We start from the raw sequence: 15,380 nt of genomic DNA, 5'->3' as shown, positions 1-15,380 counted from the left end.
AGACAAATCACAGAAGATATCCAATTTTATTTTGATAAATAAAGATCCAAGAAAAACAATTAAATAAAACTCTCATAAATCATCACAAATATCCGTAAATCACAATAGATATCTAAGAGTAATATCAATAATTAAATTAAAGTAAAACAATTGAAACCTTGAAAACCCATAAAATCATAATAATATTGACTTACAAAAACGTGTTGTTGTTCTTTATCGGTGAGCAGGGGCAGAACTAGGATTTTAGGATTGGGGGGACGGACTTATAAAATACATAAATATATAGATATATATAGTCTTTCTTTATAGGTGTGTATTTATGCTAAATAAAAACTGAGAACTCTTAAATTTAATTTCATATTAAATTGTACGACATTACAAAAGTTGCATGTCTATAGAATCATCAGAGAAAATATCAAGAGAACTTTCTTTTACTATAGACATGTACAAAAAAGATCAAAAAAAAGAACATAGTTTTTCCTTCAAATTATGCTCGACGACGATCGCTAATGGAATAAAATTCGTCCATTATCATCTCTGAAGTGAAATTCTTAGCAATTTCTTTCTCAATATAAACTACCAAATGGTCTGCAAGAAACTCATCTTCCATTCTAGTACGCAATCTAGTCTTTACAAGTTTCATGGCAGAAAAAGCTCGTTCTGTAGTCGCAGTAGAAACAGGGAGAGTCAACACTAGGCAAATCAATCTGTCAATCAAAGGATAGATCTTTGATTTTTCTGAAACTGCCAATCCTCTGCATAACTCAAATAATGTAGACATATTCTGAAAATCTTGATGCTTTGGCACATCAAGCTTATAATGCTGCAACTGAAATTTCAAACAAATTTTTTCTTGCTCGGTGAAATCTCGAGGATAAAACTTTTCAGCTAACTTACATATATCATCAATCTTAAATGATTTGTATGCATCTTTAGGGCTTAAAGCAACGCTAAGAATGAGAAGTTCCACAGCTTGCTCATTAAATCTATTTGTCAATTCTTGTAACTGGAAATCTATTGCAGCAGTAAATATATCAACTATAAAATGATGCTCCATTGTTGTTGGAGACCCTTCATCTTGATGACAAGATCTACCTCGAGCTCTAGTGTAATGAGCATTCATATCAGGAATATCGATATCATTTTCCTCACAAAATGATTTAACAATAGTAAGCAAAGGCTCCCACCCATCATCTCTCATCTTTTGAATGAGTGATTGTGTAGTTGAAACTTGACTCATGGCATTTAAAATGTCTAGTGACTTTTGTTGCAAAGATTTGCAAAGCATATTTGTGAGTCCCATAATTTCTTTCATCAAATGCTATATCAAAATAAATTCAAATTATGTTAATATCATGTAAGTCGCTTCAGCATCACCACGTTGAGAATAATTAGCTCCCTCATTTGAGATCTTGTTGATAACTAAACAAGTTGCACCATACATTCTTATCATGCTACAAACAGATTGATAATGAGATGACCATCGAGTATCTCCAGGTCGTTGCAAAGTGCCAATTTGGTTTATCCCCCTTCCAGTCTCAATTGCATTAGAAGCAACCAAAATTTCAATTTCAACAGCATGAATAGATTGCAAGTCATCATGACATTTAGAAGAACCCCCAACAATATTAATAATTGAAGCCAACTAGATAAAAGAATTGATGAAAGCGCTTGGCTTCTCTAGATGTTGCAACTAAAGCTTATTGTAGTTTATGAGCCATGCAATGCACATAATATGCATATGGACAATCCCTAACAAATAAAGCTTGTAACCCATTCCATTCACCACGCATATTACTAGCTCCATCATATCCTTGGCCTCGAATATTTTCAATTTGGAGATTATAACGAGAAAGAACAACACATATCTCTTTTTTCAAAGTTGATGCAGAAGTATCTTTAACATGCACAATATGAAAGAATCGCTCCCTAATAAAACCATCTTTATCAACAAACCTCAAAATAATAGCCATTTGCTCCCTTTTTTATTCATCCCGAGCTTCATCAACGAGAATGCAAAATTTGGCATCCCCAATTTCTTTTCTAATCGCATCCCGCACTTTATTTGCAATGATATGTAGGATTTCCTTTTGAATTTTGGGTGATGTATATTTGGCATTTTTTGGAGCATTTTCCAAGACAAGTCCAGCAACATCGTCATTATAGCTTGCTAGGAGCTTTACCAATTCAATGAAGTTACCTTGATTTTTCGAGCCAGAGCTTTCATCATGACCTCTAAAGGGACATGCTTGGAATGTAAGCCACTGAACACTATCTATAGAGGTTTTGAGCCGCAACTGATTATTCTTTATTTCTTGTAATGTTTGCTTTTCAACTATCTTGTCAATATGCCCTGACTGATTCATTAGATCCTCACAACATTTCACGGCAATATTATGTGGTGAATTTGGATCTTTCCCCACATGTCTTATTAAAGAACTATTCATCCCATCACTTGCCTTTTTCCAATTGTTAAAACCTTTCCCTGTAAATGCATCTGATCCTGGACGACTTATTGGTTTCTTAGCAAAAACATAGCATGGAAGACAAAATATAGCATCCTTTGATTTTGAGTACTCCAACCAAGTTGAGTATGTCTCAAACCAAGAGGCTTGAAATCGGCGATGATTATTACCCATTCTTGAATATGGATATTCCGAAAGCTTGGGTTGACATGGTTTGGCTCTTATATAAGCACGTCGAATGTCATCTTGTAAGTTAACAGGGAATTTCCATATTTGCGGACGTAATCCTGGATCACGTTCCAAAAAGGTAGCATTCATTTCTTCTGGTTGAATTCTTGGACATTTGGAGGGACGCTCATTAGTCACTAAAGCCTCGAGATCCGTTGCTAAAGGTTTCTCTAAATGTGTACAAGTACTAACTTTTAATTGACTCGCATCTTTTTTCTTAAAGAATGAATCAAGTGTTTTTGGCTTTCCCATATTTTTCTTAACTTTAAGAAAAATTATGGATCAAGAATTAACCTGAAAAATATCTAAAAGTATAAGATTTTTGTTTAGAATTTCATTATATTTCTTATTATCACTAACAAGTGAAGGAATGCCAAATAAATTAATAAATTCAATCCAATCAAATTAACCCACAAAATCTAACAATGAAAACTAAAATAAAAAAAATTGTATAATTTTTCTATATCAAAATACTCATTCGATTCGAAATCTCATGGCATCATAAATATAGTACAAACTACTAGCAAAATAAACTAATCATAATCTCTAGGGTCCAAAAAAAAAAGTACCTTTTAGCGTGATACCTCGTTCTTGCCTTCCCAAAACTGGTTGTGCCTTACCACAATACGACCTAAATTTGTCAAAACCTATTTATCAAAAAAAAAAAAAAAATTGTTAAAACCTGATCACATATCACATACTTTTGGCATCTCATTCTTATCTATGGACCATAGTCATGTGACTCAACTTCACTCTTAGCTACCAATTGAATATTATAAGATCATTAGTTCATTACAATTTACACTTTATTATAAAACATGTAAGCTGAAAATTCCAATTGAAGGCTAAGCTTAGAGCCTCAAACAATGGAAATTTTTTAAGCTCACATCCTCACACAACAAGTCCATTTTATTTTTTTATTTTTTATTTTTAAGATCACATTCTTTACTGGAGTCTGGATGTAATAATGATTTGCATTTTTCAAGTTGACTATCTTTTGAATTGCTACCAAACTTCACAAAATTTTACAAAAATCTAAGGGAAATAAAGGCACCAACTCACCTATAACAAAATTAAAAAATAAAAATAAAAACAACATGTACAAACCCAAAAAAAAAAAAAGAAAAAAAGAAAAAAAAAAGCAACTTCACGTGCTCACTCTCAGGCACTCACTATTACCAAACAACAATTAACAAAGTCAAAGTGGGCAAGTGGCAAGTCACTCACCAATCACCATTCACCAACAAAAGGCAACAATTAGCAAAAAAAGACAAACTTCTTGAAACTTCCTATAATCCTATTCAGACTATTCAGTATTCAAATAAAAAAACTGCACTGACCAGTCTGACCTCGTGCTGGTGACAGTGGCGAGGCAAACTTTTTTGTCTCTTGCAGTTTCACTTTTGCTTATGCTTTAAAGTTTAAGCCTTTTCAAATGCTTGAGACCGAGAGAGAAAATAAGAGTTTTGCAGAAGCCAGAAGGTCACGCACACGCACTCACGCCGCTCACCAGACTCCAGTCGGCAGTCAACCAGTCATCACACACCGACACACGAGTCACACGACTTTGGCCTTTGGGCTTCAGCCTTCACCGCTTCACAGCCTTCACGCCTTCACCAATTCACCGCTTCAGTTCACCAAAAAATCAGAATCTAATTTTTTGAGTAGAGATAAAGAGTTGTTGAGTTGCAGTCTTGCAAAATGCAGATATACATTGGCAGAAAAAATAAACAAGCTTACAACTTACAAGCATCTTCAATCTTCCAACTTCCAACTTCCAAGCTTTAATTTTTCGTCAATGGATGATGGATCTAAGATTGTAAGAGAGATCCGCGGCTCAGTCACAAACTCACAGACTCACACAGTGCACACTTCCATTCTAGAGACAATAGAGTGGTTTTGAAAGGTGAAGAGAGATGAGAGAACTGAGAAAGCTTCTCTGAGAAGCTTTTGTTTTCAAGAGGAAAGATCGATTTTGTGCTTTTTGTTCTGATGCTAGGCTGCCAGCGAGGTAAGTTTGATGTGATGCAACAAAAAAGCTTAAAACTCCAAATTAATTTTAGTTCTGCTAGTTAGAAACGAACTAGAGAAAAACGAACCAGAGAAAGACTATATCGTTTATGGCAAATAGAAAGATTTAATTTTAGTTGGGGTGAAATTAAAAAAAAAATAAATAAATTAAAGAGGATAAAAATATTATTTTGGGGGGACAAATTTATAAATTTGGAGGGACAAATTTTTTAATTTAAGAGACAAATTTATAAAATATACATATTTAAAGAAAAATTTCAATCCCCCCACTTCAACACGTCGTTCCACCCCTGCTCATGTGCATCTCACATATTATTAAAAAAATGGATACATACCACTTTTATAGACTAGGTTGAAAGAAATTTCTAACCTAGTTTGGAGAAAAACTTTTTCCGTTATTTTTTATTATATGAGTATTCTTTTTTCGTTTGTTTGTCTTTATATCTTATGGTTTTGTTCTTCCGTTTCTAATCTTTTGTTCAAATTTACATATATTATATTTAATTCTACTCTAATAGTAGTTTCTTTTCCGTATATATGCGAATTAAGGTGTTGAAAGAAAAATGTGTTTAAATCTTGAAATTAAATTATAATGATTTACTCAAATAATTTTTTGAATTTTTTGCTTTTAAAAACAAAGTAAGACACAAATTTATTTGATTATTGTCCAGAAAAGGAATAGAAACGCTTTCAAAATACCAAAAAGATAATTAAGCATTAAACATGACGTGAAATGATTTATTTGATTGCATTAAATATTGAATGAAAATTTTTGTTATTTTTTTTATCCATAAAAAAAGATTTGTTATTTTGTTTTGTATTATTTTTTAAATGTCCATAATTATATGAGTTTTATTTGTATTAAAATATAATAGATATTACACAAATATCATCACAATTTATTTATTCTAATTTTCTATTAATGCTTTAATAATCAAAATTCATATTTTCCTCTTGCTATTTTTTTTTTTTTTTTTTTTTTTTGTGATTTATACATTCATGAAATGTTTTGTGTAACTTTGTGTCACTATGTTTAGTAATGTACAACTTTAAATGTTAAGATATGAGATATATTTTTATACGTTTTAACATATAATAAAAAGTACGATGAAGATGCGTTTAAATTATAATGAAGAATCCCGCACATAGCGCGGGTTATGAGATAGTAATCATAATGCTTCAATAACATGAGATTAAAGCATTGAAGGAAGTCTTTCATGCTCTGTCCTCACGTGGCTTCTAGTAATATCCTTCACACTAGGACAGCCGGATAGCGCCATGGTGAGCTCAAGTTCATCCCTCAGCATTTGGATGACTCGTCTCACCCCAAATTCCCCCTTTGCTGCCAGTCCATAGATAACAGGCCTTCCAATCTTCAATAACATGTATCAGCATTAGCTTTGAGAAAGAAAGAAAGAAAACAAAAATTGGTTATAGCTATAATTGGCAATTTTTAGATTTACCATCCAAGAAATGCTACATGTATTTTTAACTCCTTACTCCTTAATATAACAGTAAAAATCATTATATGATTTTGGATGATTACTCTTAATATTTCACATCAATGATGATTTTTCCTGCCAGAGTAAGCATTTGTAAGTATATGTAGCATTTCTCATAACTCAAATCCATCTTGATTACTCCTTCAAAACATATCCAGCAGTCTCAACGTGCAAAGTGTTTCAATGATCCTTAATATTTACCTTCAAAAACTTGCAAGTTCTAATAAGTTGGATGAATTAAATAGTTTGGGGTGTAGAGCTTACAAGGACAGCTTGTGCACCAAGGGCCAATGCCTTGAAGACGTCTGTTCCTCGCCGCACTCCTCCATCAAAGAGAACAGGAACTTTCCCTCCTACAGCATGAACCACCTTCAACCGCAAGTTACACATCACAGAGCTTTGTTAGCTACTTTGACTTTAAGCTATTTTGATAAATTTATGTCGAATTTTCCCTAATAATTTTTATCATTTGCTATATATATATATAGCACAAAGATGAAATGTATTCGCACTTAAAACCCATTATGTGTCTTACATCGACATAATCTGTAGAGAGAGCCTTTCTTATGGTAAACAGTAGATATAGAGCATCACCTCTTCCAGGACAGTAATAGTAGCAGGTGTATAATCAAGCTGGCGACCTCCATGATTGGAGACAACAATCCCAGCAACACCTACTTCTGCAGCCTTTATTGCTGCCAATATATTTGATGAATATTTAAATCAAGAGCATGTAATGAGGCAGTATTTAAATGGATTTATGTAAAAAAAATTCAACAGAGAGGGCATGAGTAGTATGTTTAAACAGGGCTCCTATACTTGAATTTCCAGAGGAAAAAAGGTATTAATGAGTTTCCAGAGTAAGTGAAACTTTTTTAATCAAAAAGATAAAAAAATAATAATAAATAAATAAATCTTAGAATGGATAAGTTTAAATTTCAATTAAATAATAAATACTAATTATAAACAACTGCAAATCGCATTGAAAGTTTAAAGGCTTAATTAAGGCAGAGAAAGTTCTTTCTGTTTTGTAATTAAAGGTGTGGAGAGTAAGCATAATCTTACCATCTTCACGAGTAAGTATTCCCTTGATTAGAATTGGCATGTTTGTAATTGATCTTAACCATTCTATATCCTGCAGATTTTATGAGGCACTAATTAAACCACCGTTCTAGAGTTTGCCGAGCTAAAACGAAAATTCAAGACTACAAAATATGACAGTTGATAGTAATATTTTCTTCCCCCAGCCCTTTGAACCTCCCTATCTCTAATCAACCATAGGTCCCTGCTGGTATAAAAACATCTAAACTTTCCTGACATATTTATACAAGTATATCAGATATCAGAAAGTACTCAATATAGTTGCTTTTGTTTTTTTATACCTTCCAACTCAAGGAAGCATCCATTATCTCCTTAGCATCACCTTCTAAGTTTGAACCATTATCCTGCAACAGTTAAGTTTTTGAATAATCATAAGTTCGTAACAATATTAATTTGAGTATGAATATCCAACAACACTTGCACGGCACACATATTTGTTGATAAAAACAACATTAGAATTAGAAAGAAAGACAAATGCTAGTTAATGTTGTGATATGAAGGAAACTTCTTGAAATGAGCAGGTCAAATTTGTTACATCCATTTATGACAGGTACTCATTGTGTACCTCGTGCTTCGAATTATTCATTATGACAAAAGGGTGTCGTGCAGCATAAGAGCACTTCAATTATCTTTTTTTTTTTTTTTTTCTTTTATGTTTTTCTGGTGTCAGATAATGATCAGACTAAGACAGCTTGGTAAATAGAATAAGCTCATAATTGTTAACTGGCATATTTAGATTCAATAGTTTGGAAATATTCCACTCACAAATGCAGGATCAATTGATAAGAGACCCTCAAGAGTCTTCAATCGAGGTGCAACCATTCTGCAGGAGTTATCATATTTTAAGAGTTGGATTAGGCATGCTTCATTGCATCAATAAGAGATTAACCAGTTGATGCCAAACTTTGAAGGCTACAAATTTATCATGCTTGCAAATAGAACCAAAAAAAAGAGATGAAATTTCACTTGTTTCTTATGTCTGCCTCCTTTCGACCAAGTCTGGGACGGTCAGCAGTTAGGACAAGAGCCTTGTATCCGTTTTTTTCAGCTCTCTGCACCAACACAGTTGCTATATCTCGCCTCTTGTATACCTATTCACAAAGGATTGCCAACTTTTTCAGTGTGTGTTTCTACAAAACGAGAACACATTTCCCTAAAAGGGTAACATCAAAAAACAAAACTAATTTATAAGAGAACAAGAAGAATACTATACATATAATTGAAAGAATCGAACGGCATTGCAGCTGGAAGAAACCTCCTCCATAGTGCAGGAAGATGTGAAGGATAGAGTCTACAGTAAAATATAACTGAGTCACAGAACATCAATATAATAATCATCATGGTTTTAATAATTACCATTATAGTGCAGGAAGATGTGAAGGATAGAGTCTCCATAGTGCCAACAGGACCATGTGTAAGCAGATGAGCTCGAATTCGTTATATAATTACCATTATGGTTTTACATGCAGCTGCTGCTCTGGCTGTGGCAACCTCTCCTGCAAACAGAACATCAAGTAGTATTAATTAATTAGTATTTGGCAGGGGGAAGGAAATCTAAACAGAGGCTTCTTAATCCTAGAGGTAGACCTTCAGGGTGTGCCAGCTTATGCAAGGAAGTTGGAGCGATCATAATGGGCGCTGAGATATTGTGCCCCAATACACTAGTTGACAAATCTATTCTGCTTACATCCACAAGAATCCTGGGCTGAATCCTGAGAAAAACCCATGAAAAATGATGGGTAAAATGCCAATATTAAGAATTAGCAGGTTTTTTGCACATTAACAATTACGTGATTCTACGAAATGCTTCCACGTTCTCTTTTAATGTGTGCTGGTCCTCAGCTCCACCAGCATAAAAATCATAGTGCATTTTTGGAAGGGCTTCCCTGGCCAATTCTTGGAACTCGTTCACATTTACTTGTTCACCTGCCATTATATCCTGGAACACATGAACATAGATTTTCAATGGATCCAGTTGAAAAACATGTGGAGTACAAATTCAATATCCATGAGAATTAATAAGCATAATAATATATACTCACAGACAGACAACCACTAAAAGTAAACCAAATTCTCATCTATAAAATCAATTTCCAACCACACCATCTATTTGGAAAATCTAGTTGATATTTTAGCAGTTCACTGCCAAAATTGTGGGAGCGAAGATCAATTAGGACCTTAAACGCCTCTGTCGCCAATATGTAAACCAATCAAAAAATTTGCTTTTGACCCACATAGCAACAAGAACTAATTGAAAACACATGCTCCACATAGAAACTACGTACTTTTTTAAGTTTACAAGTTCATCAAGTAAAACTGGCCATAGTTAAAGCTTACCAATGAGAGCTGAAAACCTTCGGGTTTTAGAGAATGATCTGCCAGGGCAGCTTCTGAACAAATATGATTAGCTAAACAGATATAAGACAAAGTGGTGATGAATATCTGAATTCCATCATTGGCAATGCCTACTCATTACTGGATCTTCTTCCGGTAGGGAGAATTTTGTCGGCTGGAAACAGTCAAAGAATAATGGAGACTTTTATTTCACTTGACAATAAGTTATTTTTACAAAAAGTTTCTTGTCTTTCATCTCTCACAACTATGCAAAATAGTAATTGAGATTATCCAATATAAAACAAGTCAAAGTACCTTTGAGCAACAGATGCGTTAAAGGATAGCAGTAATCAGGGCCAGCCGCCCAATGTACTTAATTGGAGGCTTTAGGCAAATTTTAAAATTTGGCCTTATTTTTTTAATATTTAAATATTTATTTTAATATTGCAGGAGATATTTATCGAATAAGCACCGATTCTGCATTCGGTATTTTTTGTTTGAGACTAAAATTACCATTTTGCCCTTACTATTTGTTATTTATACTTAAATTAAGTAGGCTTTTTGTCTTTTAGTATTTTCGTAGATTACAAAATAACCATTTTAACCTTTTTGAAATGTGAAAAGTTGAACATTTTAACTTTTGTGAGGGGCTAGATTTCTGCAAAATAACCATAATAGACAAGTTTGTGGAATTCTCATATTTTTTTTTTCTTATTTTATAGAGGGCCTAGATATTATAAACAAATAATATTATTTTTTTAAAAACATGTTGACTGTTGAGGGCCACGTGCCGTTGTGCAGAAGGCCTCCATATTATAAAAAACATAATATTATTTTTTTAAAGCATGTTGAAGGCCTCAAGAGAGCACGTTGGGGCCTTAATATTATAAACAAATAATAATATTTTTCTTAAAACATGTTGAGGGCCTCAAGCATGTTGAAGCCTTTATGCAAAAAAATTTTTGGCTTTATTAAAAAATTTTGGGCCTTAAATTTTTTTTTTTTGGGCCTTAAAAATCTGGGGCTCTAGGTGGCGGCCTAACTCGCCTAGCAGTTGAGTCGGCCGTGCCAGTAATTCAAATTTTTAACTTCCATCCTCTAAAATTTATGAAACTCTCAAACCAATATATATATATCAAATGCTATGGAAAACCATGCCAAATAAACTTTAAAAAATAGAGGATGATAAGGTAATGTATAGCATTTCTCAAAGGACACAATTTTCTAAATATAGGTTATTGTAAGAGTCCTCCTGATCATGACCCAAACTGCCCGTTATAATTTTTTTTTTTTTTTAAAACATGTCAGCACAGAGAAATGGAAAGAGGGGAGCAAAATTTAAACGAGTGATCTTCGTTTTATGAGGCGTGACCTCAACCGATTAAGCTACTCTTCGAGAACAGCTGTCCATTATAGTTGGGCTGGCCTTCACAGCACAAACTCAGCTGATTCTCTTCTACCGTTTGAACTGGTACTTGCAGGAAGCCTCAGAGTGCAGTTTTTTATATATGTGACCACGAAGAGGTAATGTTCTATTTATCGTTATAAGAAGCAATATAATTATATGAACAGTATTGAGATTGAACATTCAAATTAATCTGCTTCAATACAATGCTCTGTTTATAAGTTTACAGCAACAAGACCAACTAATCATTGAAGAACTGCCAAATTGTCTGAAACCTCACCAAGCATGCAAATTTATGGTGAACTGTGCATCCTCACATAATTTTGCGCATAAGATCAATCATCAGAACCATCTTCCGTCTAGAGGATATTATTTTTAACACCTTTCAAATGATATTATAGCATTGAGAGGAGTCTCTCACGCTTTGTTCTTATGTGGCTCCTGGTTATATCCTTCACACTTGGACAGCCTGAAAGGGCCATAGTCAGCTCGAGCTCATCTTTCAGCATCTCAATTACCCGTTTTACGCCATATTCCCCCTTCGCCGCAAGCCCATAGACCACAGGCCTTCCTACCTGCAGGCCTTTCATATATCAATTACTATGAAAAAGCAAGGGCAAGGAATTTAAAAACCACACAAGTTTAAGTGAACACTATATTTAGGAATGAGAGAGAGAGGAGCACAATTTCAAATTAATTAGTCCCACCAAGTAAACAATTGGTGTTATTGAAGATTAAGATATACCTCCAACTGGAAACGAGAAGGAAAATAGAAGTCACGCTACTCTCCATTTCTCTATTCAAATGTATTCAGCAGTCTCAGAGTGCAAAATGTTTCTATGACATGGATATATATACCATGAGCAACTTAAGAAAGCTTTCTCACTTATGCATTGACTTAAAAGAGAAGGATGGTCTGAATAAGAGTAATAATAGTACTGGAGAAAACAGTTTTAAGAAAAGATTCATATGTTAGATGAACAGATATGGAGTGAAGAGCTTACCAAAACAGCTTGCGCGCCAAGGGCTAATGCCTTGAAGACATCTGTTCCTCTACGCACTCCTCCATCTAAAAGAACAGGAACTTTCCCTCCAACAGCATGAACAACCTGCAATCCATTGTATAAAATATCCTAAACAGGTGATGTGACCTTGCTGATTGAATTGAGTTACCAAAGAGCATACTAACAACTGCACTTCTAAAACAAATCTCCAAACATAGGAAATCCTGCGCAGGACATGTCCCAGCACATATACTTTTCTGGCTTTAAGAGCTACCCATTTCTTAGAAAGGATTGAGTTGAGGATGACTTGCTACAAGAAATCCTTTCTTTTAATACACGCACTTACTGAGACTCTGGAAGACTACATAAATTGCATCACCAAACCTGTAGAGAAATAGAGAGTAACCTCTTCCAGAACAGAAATAGTGGCAGGAGTATAATCTAGCTGGCGAGCTCCATGATTTGAGACAATAATACCATCAACCCCAACTTCCACGGCCTTTATTGCTGCCAATGGTAGAACATCAAATATTGAGCAGGAATTCTCAACAGGGGAACAGGCAAAGGACTATCATGTTTGAACAAAGGAATAATCTTCTATATAACCATTCTCATATACGTGGGATTAAACCTTTTTCCCTTTTGATTTTAACGTTGACAATAGCCTGAATATTTGGTTGATATTGTCAAGCTTACAAGTAGAGAAGGTTCTTCTCTGACTTCTGTACTGCTCTGAACAAGAATAATAATAGTGGTTATATAATAATAAAAAGATGCAAATATTATAAATGGAGATGTTACCATCTTCACGAGTGAGAACTCCCTTGATCAGAATTGGCAAGTTTGTTATAGATCTTAACCATCCTAAATCCTGCGGATGTTGCAACACAAAATTATAAGCTTAAGAAACCATGGTCCTTGTATACTTCAAAAAATTGTAAGTGGACAAACTAAACTGTATAACACTTTAATCAGTTCTATTATGAGTAAAGAACTAGTTTTGAACATTCAAGTGCAAGGAAAAAAAACGATTGTCCGAGTAAATATTTTCCCAACATATTTGCAACAGCATATTTCAGGTAATCAGAAAAGTTTACGGATACATACCCTCCAACACAAAGAAGCATCAATGGTCCCTTTTACAAAAGCTTCTATCTTTGAACCTTTATCCTGCAAAAAAAAATTGATTCATTGAATAACTGTAACGTAAATAGTTTTAAATTTTAAACAACATTCACACTCCAGTTAACTTGCATGCATATGCTCATTGTTGTACATTCACATCCGTCACATTTAAATAAGAAAATTGGGAGTTGAACAACTCCACTCACATTGTCAACTTCAGCTGATATGAGGCCTTCAAAATTCTTCAACTGTGGTGCAATCATTCTACAAAAATTATTAAAGTCATCAAATCAGATTTAAGATAAAACTTGTTGTGTCAGTCTGAAAGGTAAAGTAAACAACATATATAATGATCCCAGATACTAAAATTTGTGCTCCATCCTCATTACATGAAGAACTTTATACCCAACTGTGAAGGCAAGTAAATGTCGTTAAACAAAAAGAGATCATATTTACTTGTTCCTTATGTCTGCCTCCCTTCGACCAAGTCTGGGAGCATCAACTGTTAGGACAATACCCTTGTATCCATTTCTTTCAGCTCTCTGTATGAGCTGAGCTGATACATCTCGTCGCTTGTATACCTATTCCCAGAACAATACTAGATTACAGTGTGATTTGCTACCAACAGAACCACCAACACAATGACAACAGCAACCCAAAATAATTAAGAAAAAAACACAAGAAGAAGTGCTGCCACTAAAGCAATACAAAGTTCACAAATGAGCTAAAGAAGGAGTGAATACATATAATTGAAAAAACCGAATAGCATTGCAGCTGGAAGCAACCTCCTCCACAGTACAAGTAGACATGAAGGACAAAACCTGCAAATAAAAATTAGTTAAAAATTCATGCACCTCAGCAAGCAAATAGCTCAATATTTGTTAAATCAACACCATTATTGTGTTGCATGCAACTGCTGCTCTGGCAGTGGCAACCTCTCCTGGAATAAACACAGTTAGCAAGCAAATTAGAATTGAAACAAATTTCAACTGAGAGTGAGAAAACTCTTCCAAGAAGATTTAGACCTTCAGGATGTGCCAACTTATGCCTAGCAGAAGGAGCAATCATAATGGGTGCTGAGACTCTGTAACCCAAAACAGTGGTTGACAAATCTATTCTGCTTACATCTACAAGAACTCTTGGCCGGAGCCTGAGAAGCCATAGAAAGTGCTCAGTAAAAAGATTTTGTATCCAGTTTGCAAAAACAATCATCAACAGATTTAACAGCATACGTAATTCTATGAAATGCTTCCACATTTTCTTTAAGTGTGTACTGATCCTCAGCTCCCCCATTATAGTAGTCATAATACATTTTTGGAAGAGCTTGCCTAGCCAATTCTTGAAACTCGTTCACATTAACCGGTTCACCCTCCATTATCCTGGAAACATGAGCATTAAATTGATGTTTTACTTTCTACCAATCTCAAGAGACTACACCATATAAAGACATTGATTATGATAGTTGCTATAATTTTAGGAATCTCCTAAAAAAATAGGCGTTGCTCCTGTTTAGGGCCTCAAAACTTTTGCTTGGTTTGGCTTATATAATGATAATCATCAACAGATTTAACAGCATACGCAATTCTATGAAATGCTTCCACATTTTCTTTTAAGGTGTATTTACAATGGAAAATCAATTACTCCATTAAAATCTTAAACACCCAGCAAATATTCGACACATGATTAGTGAAAACTCCCCAATATTTGAACAATTTAAGGAGTAATTATCAGCTGGAAAGCAGAATAATTTTGAATGTGTAGGTGTTTGAGCGCGTGTTGGTAGGATATTCCAGGAACAGTTGAACGCATGTTTGTTGTCTATATTTAGCACATGATCTGCAGAAACTGCACATACCTATAATAACTGGGAAACCCGCCCCTAGAGTTCACACAATCCGAACAGCCACTGCAGGGTTACAAGCAAAGATTTTGACTAAAATTAGAGAAGAGAAATGTGTAGAGAGTTGTACCTGCTACACTAATTTTGTCTGGATTTAAATAAGTACGATTTTTTTTTTTTTTTTTGAAAAAAAAAGAAGGTAGAATGCCATTTATGGCCAAATGCCTGCTCAAAAGTCAGAACAGAAGCCCCTTGGAGTGGTGTAATTTGTCCAAATGGACAAGGTCGCAATTGTCATTGGGTAGCATTAAACATGATTGGTTACTTAGTGGGCTACTGCCAACC

At 34.3% G+C, this 15,380-nt stretch overlaps 4 protein-coding genes across 6 annotated transcripts; all 4 read right to left on the bottom strand.

Moving 5' to 3' along the window:
* Positions 1–487: 487 nt before the first annotated feature.
* On the bottom strand, positions 488–1,973 carry LOC132187858 (uncharacterized). Its single transcript, XM_059602293.1, has 3 exons — positions 1,758–1,973; positions 1,463–1,645; positions 488–1,321 (listed from the first exon to the last, which is right to left on the bottom strand). The coding sequence occupies exons 1-3, from the start codon at positions 1,971–1,973 to the stop codon at positions 488–490; spliced, it is 1,233 nt and encodes a 410-aa protein (XP_059458276.1).
* Positions 1,974–1,985: 12 nt separating this feature from the next.
* Positions 1,986–2,945, bottom strand: LOC132187857 (uncharacterized). Its single transcript, XM_059602292.1, has one exon. The coding sequence runs from the start codon at positions 2,943–2,945 to the stop codon at positions 1,986–1,988; it is 960 nt and encodes a 319-aa protein (XP_059458275.1).
* Positions 2,946–5,766: 2,821 nt separating this feature from the next.
* Positions 5,767–9,994, bottom strand: LOC132188153 (peroxisomal (S)-2-hydroxyacid oxidase GLO4-like). Of its 2 annotated transcripts, XM_059602555.1 has the most exons (13): positions 9,977–9,994; positions 9,665–9,836; positions 9,118–9,266; positions 8,915–9,039; positions 8,777–8,823; positions 8,541–8,618; positions 8,294–8,418; positions 8,093–8,150; positions 7,609–7,671; positions 7,292–7,361; positions 6,821–6,921; positions 6,491–6,595; positions 5,767–6,097 (listed from the first exon to the last, which is right to left on the bottom strand). In XM_059602555.1, exons 3-13 carry the CDS (start codon positions 9,258–9,260, stop codon positions 5,918–5,920), a joined length of 1,095 nt encoding a protein of 364 aa, XP_059458538.1. In that variant the 5' UTR covers positions 9,261–9,266; positions 9,665–9,836; positions 9,977–9,994; the 3' UTR covers positions 5,767–5,917. The 2 variants fall into 2 exon arrangements, with proteins under 2 accessions (XP_059458538.1, XP_059458539.1); XM_059602556.1 differs by lacking the exon at positions 9,977–9,994 and having other exon boundaries at positions 5,960–6,097; positions 6,491–6,579; positions 9,665–9,897.
* A 1,277-nt stretch (positions 9,995–11,271) lies between these two features.
* On the bottom strand, positions 11,272–15,143 carry LOC132187230 (peroxisomal (S)-2-hydroxyacid oxidase GLO4-like). Of its 2 annotated transcripts, XM_059601469.1 has the most exons (12): positions 15,051–15,143; positions 14,428–14,574; positions 14,221–14,345; positions 14,089–14,135; positions 13,939–14,016; positions 13,652–13,776; positions 13,402–13,459; positions 13,178–13,240; positions 12,872–12,941; positions 12,477–12,577; positions 12,071–12,175; positions 11,272–11,641 (listed from the first exon to the last, which is right to left on the bottom strand). In XM_059601469.1, the coding sequence occupies exons 2-12, from the start codon at positions 14,568–14,570 to the stop codon at positions 11,462–11,464; spliced, it is 1,095 nt and encodes a 364-aa protein (XP_059457452.1). In that variant the 5' UTR covers positions 14,571–14,574; positions 15,051–15,143; the 3' UTR covers positions 11,272–11,461. The 2 variants fall into 2 exon arrangements, with proteins under 2 accessions (XP_059457452.1, XP_059457453.1); XM_059601470.1 differs by lacking the exon at positions 14,089–14,135 and having other exon boundaries at positions 14,321–14,345.
* Positions 15,144–15,380: the final 237 nt, after the last annotated feature.

This window comes from Corylus avellana, chromosome ca7 (assembly GCF_901000735.1).
Source record: "Corylus avellana chromosome ca7, CavTom2PMs-1.0".
Taxonomy (NCBI): Eukaryota; Viridiplantae; Streptophyta; class Magnoliopsida; order Fagales; family Betulaceae; genus Corylus; species Corylus avellana.
This window is presented reverse-complemented; position numbering and strand designations above follow the sequence as displayed.

Bases quoted from the DNA above. Each gene is read 5' to 3' on its own strand.
- LOC132187858 (XM_059602293.1), bottom strand. From the start codon at position 1,973: ATGGCTATTATTTTGAGGTTTGTTGATAAAGATGGTTTTATTAGGGAG. The intron at 1,646-1,757 runs GTTAGGGATTGT...TCTTTTATCTAG, and splicing joins ATGGGTTACAAGCTTTATTT to TTGGCTTCAATTATTAATAT. The intron at 1,322-1,462 runs GTTTGTAGCATG...ATTTTGATATAG, and splicing joins GGTCATCTCATTATCAATCT to CATTTGATGAAAGAAATTAT.
- LOC132187857 (XM_059602292.1), bottom strand. From the start codon at position 2,945: ATGGGAAAGCCAAAAACACTTGATTCATTCTTTAAGAAAAAAGATGCG.
- LOC132188153 (XM_059602555.1), bottom strand. From the start codon at position 9,260: ATGGCAGGTGAACAAGTAAATGTGAACGAGTTCCAAGAATTGGCCAGG. The intron at 9,040-9,117 runs GTAATTGTTAAT...GGTTTTTCTCAG, and splicing joins GAAGCATTTCGTAGAATCAC to GATTCAGCCCAGGATTCTTG. The intron at 8,619-8,776 runs GTAATTATATAA...ATTTTACTGTAG, and splicing joins CTGCATGTAAAACCATAATG to ACTCTATCCTTCACATCTTC.
- LOC132187230 (XM_059601469.1), bottom strand. From the start codon at position 14,570: ATGGAGGGTGAACCGGTTAATGTGAACGAGTTTCAAGAATTGGCTAGG. The intron at 13,777-13,938 runs GTATTCACTCCT...TTCTGGGAATAG, and splicing joins TTCGGTTTTTTCAATTATAT to GTATACAAGCGACGAGATGT. The intron at 13,460-13,651 runs GTAAATATGATC...TAATTTTTGTAG, and splicing joins GAGGCAGACATAAGGAACAA to AATGATTGCACCACAGTTGA.